General features: G+C 36.6%; 2 protein-coding genes across 2 annotated transcripts in view; one reads left to right on the top strand and one right to left on the bottom strand.

Moving 5' to 3' along the window:
• The window catches only part of LOC125660389 (protein PBDC1-like), a 16,232-nt gene extending 8,348 nt beyond the window's left edge, over positions 1-7,884 (bottom strand). The window contains exons 1-3 of the mRNA XM_048892199.2: positions 7,777-7,884; positions 4,086-4,151; positions 2,714-2,773 (exon numbers count right to left, since the gene is read on the bottom strand). Coding sequence (XP_048748156.1) covers positions 2,714-2,773; positions 4,086-4,151; positions 7,777-7,797 — 147 coding nt within the window. The 5' untranslated portion in view covers positions 7,798-7,884. The remainder of the gene's footprint in view (positions 1-2,713; positions 2,774-4,085; positions 4,152-7,776) is intronic.
• The window catches only part of LOC125660289 (uncharacterized), a 55,799-nt gene that overhangs the window by 35,103 nt on the left and 10,696 nt on the right, over positions 1-10,000 (top strand). Inside the window, exon 13 of the mRNA XM_056148946.1 lies at positions 8,115-8,242. Coding sequence (XP_056004921.1) covers positions 8,115-8,242 — 128 coding nt within the window. The remainder of the gene's footprint in view (positions 1-8,114; positions 8,243-10,000) is intronic.

Below are 10,000 nucleotides of genomic sequence, written 5' to 3'. Positions count from 1 at the left end.
TAATTAGCAATACAGGTGACTCTCGATGGCTCGAACTTCAATCTCTCAAAATTCTTGATCTCTCGAAGTGAAATCATGGTCCCGATTTTTTTCTCTATATAACAAAGCAAATTTACTATCGATCTCTCGAACGTTTGATCTCTCGAAGTGAAGTTGGGTCCCGTAAAACACATATCATTGTTTTTCACTCTCGATCTCTCAAAGTGGTGGTAGCGTATACCCACCGTTACCCAAGTGTGTAATAATTTTCGCTTGGGCCTTACCTGGATTTTGTTGAATGCTGGAGGTGTAATTAGGTGTTTACATAGTTGAAACATTACTGGTGCTTCTTTGTGGAGGTGACACACTTGATTATATAATTGGCTAATTGGTCAGTTTACACCTTGCACTGGGGTTTTGAGTCCGGATGATTAAAATTATATATAATCCGACTATGAATGAAATCTAGAATTTGTTTTGACGTGACAACGAGAGAGTAAGTTTTATACATTATTTAGAGATCTAGAGACTTTTAAATATCTCGAGTTTGTTCTTTGTGTAAAGTTACTCTAAAACATCGTTTTACTTATTCGTTAGAATTTTTGTTTTGGGTAAAGTGACATAACATTGTGCTCTGTTTAGTTTGCGATAGTAAAGCGTCATCTGAACTTGGTTTTGTATGCCCATCTTGTTGTTGTTGTCGGTTCCTTTTTATTTCCGTGCAGTATCACGGGTAGTGTTCACACTAGTGGGCCCCCTTCCAGGTATCTGGCTGGCTGCACGCATGGCAGATCTCACCTCAGATCTCCATTCTTTCCGGTCTTGAGGGTCGGCAGTAGAGAGCTTCCATTCTCTACGATCTTTCTCCGTCAGCTCTCTCCAAGATAACATTGGCCGACCAACTCTACGTCTCCCAGGAACTTGTATATTTAGAGCGCACTTGACTGCACTGCTGGATCTGACAACGTGGCCATACCAGCGGAGTCTCCTTTCCCTTAAGATGAGGTCGAGGTCGTCGATGCCAAGCCGCCCCAGCAATTCAGTTGAACTTACATTGGCCATATCTTTAGGCTTGATGTTACAGATCTGTCTTATCATGGCCCTGTCATTGCGTAGTAGGCGATGAAGATTTGGTTTGGTCAGTGCCCAGGTCTCACTGGCATGGAGCATAGCGCTCTGTACACAGGTGTTATACACTCGACCACAGGTCTTATACGACAGGTGGCGTGATGTCAGGACTGGTAGCAGCTCCCTGAACTTCTTCCAAGCAGTCTTCACACGCATAGTGGCTGCAAGGTCACAGCCACCAGCTGCGGAAAGCATGTCTCCGAGGTAGCAGCAGGAGCCTACAACCTCCAACTTGTCCAGACCAACTTGGATATCACTCTGCGGCCTGCCGTCAAGAGGGCGAGCAGTTCCTCTGCATCTTGAACATCTGAAGTCAGGGTCTACAGACAGGTGCACGAGCCCACTGCATTTCTTGTGCACCCAGTGCTTGCAGCCATTGCAGAAAATACCATTGCTGCCTACACCTGTACGACAGACAGCACATGGGAAGCTGCCCGAGTCCTGAAGTAGGTCAAGACCCGTACTGCAGATCATGATCTTGGTTTTGCCTGCATTCACTCTCAGTCCTTTCCTTTCCATAGCTTCTTTCCAAGTCAGAAGCCTCTTGACACATTCATCCAACGAGTCAGTAATGATAACCAGGTCATCTGCATACAGATCCTCCCAGGGAACACCGGTGCGAAATTCGTGTGAAAGAGCCTCGAATACGATGATGAAAAGCAGAGGGCTGAGTGGACTCCGACCCTCACAGCAAACTCCTCACTGTAGCCATCACCAACGCAGACACAGCTACGGGCATTTGCATACATCCCCTGCACCAGACGCACAATCCACTCTTCCACACCAAGTTTTCGCACTGCCCACCAGATCACCTTCCGAGGGACACGGTCAAATACCTTTTCGAGGTCCACGAACACCATATAGAACCGTTTGTTTACTGCAAGATATTTTTCCTGCAGCTGCCGAACAACAAATATTGCGTCAGTTGTACCTCTGCCAGGGACGAAGCCAAACTGGGAGTCATCGATTGTCACCAACTGCCTAATAAGGCTGTCCACAATCCTCTCCAGGACTTTCATGACTTGTTCTGTCAGTTTGAGTCCCCAGTAGTGCCCCTGTCCAGAGCATCACCCAGAGCCTATCTAAGCATGATTGAAGAACAAATAAATTAAATAAACTTTGAAATGTTTTTATTAATGCAAAATAAGTTTTTTATTTTTATATCAAAGTACCTGACGAATATGAAGGAAAACATGTCAAAACGATATCATATGATCTTGTTGGTATACATTTCCGGTTACTGTAAAATCTGAACCGGCGGACCTTCAATTTCCGAATTTCGATCTCTCGAAGTTTTATCAAGGTCCCTTGAACTTCGAGTTATCGAGAGTCACCTGTATCTGTCTATTCATTTCAAAAATTGTTGCCTAGCTGAGTAACTCAGTAGTTTAGCAAGCCGACTGCTGAACTGTAGGTCACAGGTTTTAGTCCAGCAGGGTTTTTACATTTTTTTTCAGATTGCTTCCTACTAAAACAGCATTTTTTGACTAAATAAAGTAAATTTGAAAGTTTTCAATTTCAAAATATTGTTACATATATCCTCCACTTTTCATCTCTATCAAATTTCTCTGATGCGCTAATTACATGCTATTCTTATAATACTTACATTGAAATAGGTCTCTGCATGGTGGTACGACTTCACAGCCCATTGCATTTCTAGATCTGGCTATAAGAAGAAAACAATCAGCAATAGCAGGCAGCACTACAGGAATGTCCTTGGTCACGTGAACAAATCAAGGTTACTGTTGGAGATAATCTATTAAAGTGTCTTATCTGCTCCTGATTTAATATGTTGATACATAAATCATATATATTTTATCCACTCATGATTTAATATGCCACTACATAAATCTGATATTTTATCCCTGCTGATTTGATATATTTCTACACAAATCCGATTTTTCATCCACTTTAAAATTTGATTTGGTATGTTGCTACACAAATTAGGTTTTTATCTGCTCCTGATTTGATATGTCACTACATAAATCAAATGTTTTAGACCCCGATTTGATACATAAATCAGTATTTTAGACCCCCGATTTGATAAATCAGTATTTTATCCTCTCCCGATTGTTGTTTCATTTAAGGGATTCAAACTAATGGCCGCTACCTCTCAACAGACGACTAAATACTGGCATGGGTGATAAACTCTTCGTAGAGTATTGCCCTATTCCTCAGTCTCTCTGGAAACAGTGTCTCAATAATAAACATGATTTCTCATCAAAGTCCTAGGAGTGTTTATTAAGTATTGATTGAATAAAATTATTCAAAATTACACTGATGCAGATACCTTCATGACCAGTTAGACATGGCTTGCAAGCCTATAATATATAGAGTTTTAAATGGCATGTTTGGATTCCTACATTTACAGAGCATATTTTATTTCCTGTCGCCATCAAGCGGCACTTTCACCATCGGGGTGAAACTCATTTAATTATTACGTCAGTAAAAATGATAAGTTAGTGAAATTTGAAGGGTTGCTAGCCCATTTGGTTGCTTGATTTGAAGGGAAAATTCTAATCCCTGTTTATCTGCTTCCGATTCGATATATCACTACTTTATCTGATATATCGCTACACAAATCAGATGACTTATCGCCTCCTTACTTAATATGTATCAGATGATTTATTTGCTCACGATTTGATATATCGCTACACAAATCAGATGATCTACTATTTTAAAACATGTCATTCCGCATATCAGATGTTTGATCCACTCCACTCCCAATTAAATATAATTATATCACTAAACTATGTGTAGCAAATATATCAAATTGGGAGCAGATGAAAGATCTGATTTTATTCCGATTGCAGTTAAAGCTCGTTCAATGATATGATTTTATTCAGATTTCAGTTAAAGAGTTCAATGATATGATTTTCAGGCCACATGGTTTAGGTGCACTATCCAATTAAGCTCATGAACAACATAAAAAGATAAGATTTACAAAACACCGAAAGTTTGAATAAGTTTTGCCTTACGTTGTTCCCATATTTTGAAGCATCATTGGTTAATTGAGATCCAGCAGCATTCAGCTCTGTAGCATTCTGTAAATAATAAATGCAAAAAAGGATTTATTATGTATATATATTTACAATCAAATAAAAGAATATTGTTAAAACTATTAATGCAAGAGACCCATGGACCATGATACTCACCTGAGCCTAGCAGACTTGGGGTTAATTACATTCAAAGTAATTTATTACAATTACAGATTAATACATTGAAATTTATGATTACAATTACATTCATTCAGATTACTTTTAATGTACTTTGGTTGACCATGGCTTCTTTTTCATTGTTTCAAGTGTGCAAGGCTAGTAGTAGTAGTAGTACTTTTAAAGGTGCTCAGCATGCTTTTCATGCATCTATTATTCTAATCATAATGAAGTAAAGAAAAGATCAATGTATACATGTTGTTTATTACAAAAGGACATGTTTTTGTTTTGATTGAAACCAAAAAGGAGGGAAAATAAAATTCAGTAATTTCATTTTTGTTTACATAACAATTTAATATATGGTTTTATTCACACTTTGGTTGGGGCATTTTGTTTTGAAATAAAATCTGGGGGGGGGGGGGGGGGGGGAGGGGAGGGGGAGATAAAAATTTAAATAAAAAAATTAATGTATCTATATTTCAATCAGTAAAATATAAATAATTAATTTTAACTACGTGGTGGCCTAGAGGTTGGAGCGTTCGCCTCACATGCAGAAGGTCGGGGTTCGAATCCCGGCCGCGACAGACCTAAGTTGTTAAAACAGGTAGTGACAGTTTTGTCGCCAAACACTCGGCATCAGGTGTGAATGTCACGGGTCCTCAGAGATGACCTTCAAAACAGATGTCCCAAGTCACAGTAGGTGTGGCACGATAAAGACCCCCCACTGCTCAATGGCCGTAAGCACCCAGCAAAAGCCTAAATTTAACTAAATTTGAAGCCCTTCACCGGTCTTGGTGACGTCTCCATATGAGTGAAGAATTTTCGAGAAAGACGTTAAACAAGATACAATCAAAAGGTTAAAGAGAAACAAAAAACTTTTAAGAAGAACCAAAACCAAAAGAATCAATGAAATTCAATAAAACAGTGCAAGTAATCAAAATGCAATGTAAATGTAATCATGATGAGCAATGTTTTCTGCAAAGTTTTCCAACATACTTCAGTTTAGAAATTCCACTGTATAGCTTTGAATTTCTTGTGATGGTACATATTGCCATCTGTCTGCACATATAGTCGCTGACAACAATTTGTGCCGAGGCCACCCTTTTCCCAATTTAAGACGCTACATTGTCGTCAGTGAAAATATGTACACGACAACAAGATGTTAACCAGTACTCAATCGAACGTTCAAGTATCGAATACAAATATTGCTGCTTGATTAATTGAATTCATGGTTTTTAATATTTCAGAGCTCGTTTTTGTTAAAATCCAATAAAAGATATAAAATGAATGGTGCACGTATAAACATTTTTTTGCGTCAACTGCAGCAGTACAGGGTCAGTATCCAGGGTTCGACACTAACGTTAGTCTCAGACTAATAAATTTTAATTCGGACTAATAAAATCTGTGCCTAGTCAGTCCGATCGGACTAATAAAAATTTCTGATTAACAACTTGTTTAAATTATCGAGGTACGATTGTCGACAATTTACTGGAAAACCCCAATGTATTTTTAGCTATCTAGCATGGCGGGTAGGCACGTAATTCCTAGTCAAGTCAACGCTTACTTGGAGTAATTGATTCTATATAAGTAAAATGTTTCGGTGATCATGATTAGTTTGACACATGCCGCAATGGAGTAACTAGTATCGTGCAACCACACGCTCTGCTTTTTCCGAAAATCTCCGACGAAGATTTGCGGAGACAGCCGAGTGTCTGGTTGAACGAGACTATGGAGTAACAGAAGAAGCTGTCGGACTTTTTCAAAGCAGATACCGAGAGTATTAAAAAGCGAAAGGTAGACACAAGTATTGAGAAGAAAGTATGTGACCAGGAGTATGATCGAGCTTGTTGATCACGATATTTCCAGGAATCTTAGATGAAAAATCAAGACTGGTTATGTTATAAGTACATTGTATTAATTATAAATTATTTTTGTTTTTAAATTACACATTTATTTCCCTATTTATGATGGACTGATAAAATTCCCCACGGACTAGTAAAGGTAACCAGGCACTAGTCCAACAGGACTAATGCCTAAAAAAGTTAGTGTCGGACCCTGAGTATTGCGTGTGTTTACACAGTAATTAGCAGAACCAGCTTTTCTCACCTACCCATAATAATTGATTGACTTTAATTATTTGTTTTCACTGGACTTCCTTAAACATACAGGTCTATCTAATTAGATAAAAAAAAAAAAAATATCGAGCAAAACTTGGACAGGCCTTTGGCCCGTCCACTAAGCAAGGCTATAAAGGTAACACGTATGTAAAAGAAAAAATGAGAAAATCAGCAAATGAATGGAGATATTAATTTCTAAATACGTCCACTGAAAATTTTGTGATCCATGTGGGTGCTGCCATATTGTTTTGTTCATTAGTTGCCTCTAGATTCATTCGTGTTTTAATTTTGAATGCCAAAAATACAAGACTGACGTGTAATTTGTAATTCAAACACCCAGTCTGTTAAAAATGAATGCATGGTTACCGTATGATTATTATTGTTACAGTTTTTAGCCAATCATCAAATAGAAATCAGTAATATGACTAAATAGATGAACAAGTTCATGAGTTTCTCAAAATAAGAATATCCGATATACTTACGGTTACTTTTTTACCATTTTGAATTTATTGGTTAATTTTGTTTAGTTTTGAAAGTTTTTTAAATTGCAAATGGGATGTATTGTTGTTATTTATAATTATTTGCTTTGAAAGAGAAAAAAGTCGAGGTTAAATGTAACGTCACAATGCACAGTTTACGTCGCCTTGCGTTTTATTTCCAGCGTTAAATAAATAGGTGGATCCTGTAGAACTGTTATCCTCATATATCCCCCTTTGATATTGAAATGTTACTGGGTGTTTAGAGTAAGGAAAATTTCATAATATATATATATATTTTTAAATGAATCATTATCTAACGTACTTAACGGAATTATGATTATCACTTGAGACACGCCAATGACCATTTCATGCTTCGCTCGGTCCAACGGTTACACCGTATACATATTTTAAAATAAATTTACACTATAAAAAAATTCGGTAAATGACAAAGAAAGAGAGTATTTAAAACATATGCCATGGAATAAATTATATGTGAAACACTGAAAATTTATCAATATTATGAAGGTATGTTGATTTCATTCACGTACTGTCAATTTAGTTCAACGAAAAATACATACCATTTAAAATATCAATCCGATTTTTCTTTGTGATTAATTAAAACTTTTTTTTAACTTCTATTTAGTATAACACTATCTAGAGCTTTTATACGCCGTACTAACGTACACAGCTATTGCTGCTAGAATCGTCTGTCTGTTAAGAAAACTGTACAACATCATTGTAAAATGTAAAACATTGAAATGGTTTCCTGTCAGTAATTATTGATCATAGAATTTCGAACTCCTGTGCACCGTCAACATTAGACTAAATTTCTTTCCTTCTGATTAAAAACTATTTTGTTAAAACAATATATTTCTGCTGGTCTATATGTACATAGCCTTTAACATTTTAAATACTTACAAAATCTGACAGGTTTGCCATGCTTTCCGACAAATCCAATGTTAATCTTAGTTTTGCAGTTGCTCTGTAAATTCTCCGATGTGTCAAACGTTTGATGAATTAAGATGCAGGGAGTATCTATTTTCTAAACTGAATCCGGCTTTCAAAACGGAGAAACAGCTGTGCAGTAGGTAGCACACATACGTACATGATACAGACACACACATTAGTTTATTAAATTTTTACAGGAATTCTACATTGCACCTTTCGGGGTTTTTTGGTGTTTTTTTTTTTTAGAATTAATAATATTTTTCTTAACAATACAAGCTTGAATTACTGTACAATTGTACAGATTTTAGGAAGCGCTCAGCATCATGGCTTCCTGGAGAGACAGAGAAATTAAAGGTGTACTATTGGACATCACTGGTGCTTTATTTGAAAGTGGATCAAGAGAACCTATAGAAGGCTCAGTGGAAGCAATACAGAGGTTAGATTATATTAATTATAATTAGAGGTTAGATTATATTAATTATAATTTAATTAGCTCTCCAGTTGTTAATGTAGTATATAAAGGAGAGAGAAAATCTGTGGCTGGACACAATTGAGGAGGGAGGAATGTAGTAATTAGGGCTATACGGACCGTGGATATTGGCCTGGGTAGGTCAGTGGTAAGAGCACCTGACTAGTAATGCAGGGGTCCCGGGTTCGATTCCCGGTCCAGTCAAAGGTTTTCTCCTCTCTCCTATATAATATACTTATAAGTCTACATTAACATTAGGAACAGAATGGAACCATGCACAGGCTCTCAAAGTTTTAAATATATATGCCTATAATAAAAAGAATTACCTTTCTGTAAACAAACTATTCACATTGTTTACAGGAGGACAATTTGTTTCAAAGAGTCTGTGTATATTTAGTTATTCACAAGATCATGCTAGTATGAAAGGTGAAGATAACGAACAAGTGTTCAATCTCATAACTCGATCTTATAAGCAATACAAAATAGATAGTTGGGCAAACACGGACCATGTAAAAGATAGTACAATTGTGTCACAGTGATTTGATTCAGGTGACGAAGCTATATATATACATGTAATATTAGCGTATGATGAGGTGATATATGGTATGATAATTAATCTATTGAACATCACCAGGTCATTTAATCATGGCATTTTGCACCAGTACATATTTTATTTACGTAGGTTCTGGGTTGGTAATTTACAACCGTTTTGCTTCCATGTTTTTACTTATACTATACTTGTTTCCAGTTTGATAAATCCTGTATTTCATGTGTACCTGTGTGGTTTGATTCTGTAAGAGATACAAACCATAAAAGTTCACAAGCTTTCAACAAGGAAAGACTTATAAAAGTTTAATTATTCATGCACTCCTGTCATTGCACTGGATAGTAGTGAACTGACATAGTCCTATCTGGATTCCACAGACTAGAGATAGGTAGCTCTCTTGTCTCCCATCCCAATGTTTGTGACAGGAAGACAATAACTAAGGTCTTGGATGTACATGTAATTAATATATTGAATCAATATCCTAATCTATACATAGTGTTACTCTTTCCTGCCCTTCTGTCATAATTCAGTTTTTATAGTTATGCTACACATTCACATATTTAAAAATTGAGATTTAGTATACAGATACATCATGAGAGTATATACAGGGCAAACTTATTTGATCGACAGGTTGAATTAATAACGTTTTACAGAGTTATGCCCCATGGACATAGAAAATTTCAAATGTACAAGCATACTTTCTGCTCATTGTCTCTGCCACACATGGACATTCGAAATTGAAATTCAGATATAAATATGTCATGATTCAAAATACACAGGTCAAGTTCAAAATTGGATAAGGTAAAAAAAAAATTTGCCAAAGGACTTATAAAATTTCAAATGATGCACATGAGTTTCCACTCATTATCTCAGTCAGTCATAGATATTCTAAATTGAAATTTGGGTTGTATCTTGAAAATAAGCAGATCAAGTTATTGGGTACTATGAGGTTCTGGTCAGATGTTTGGCAGAGTTATGCCCCTTGCACTTAGAAAATTTTAGATAATTCACAGCCTCTGCTCATTGCCTGGTATCTCAGTCATACATGGACATTTCGAATTGAAATTTAAGATATGAATATATCATGATAATATGCAGCTCAAGTACTTATTTCAATTAGGTCAGATAACTTTTGGCAGAGTTATGTCCCTTTGGCAGAGTGCATTTGCATCACTCCA

The sequence above is a fragment of the Ostrea edulis genome, chromosome 9 (genome assembly GCF_947568905.1).
Source record: "Ostrea edulis chromosome 9, xbOstEdul1.1, whole genome shotgun sequence".
In the NCBI taxonomy this organism is placed as follows: Eukaryota; Metazoa; Mollusca; class Bivalvia; order Ostreida; family Ostreidae; genus Ostrea; species Ostrea edulis.
Note: the sequence above shows the minus strand (reverse complement) of the source record. Positions and strands in the feature narration are given on the sequence as shown.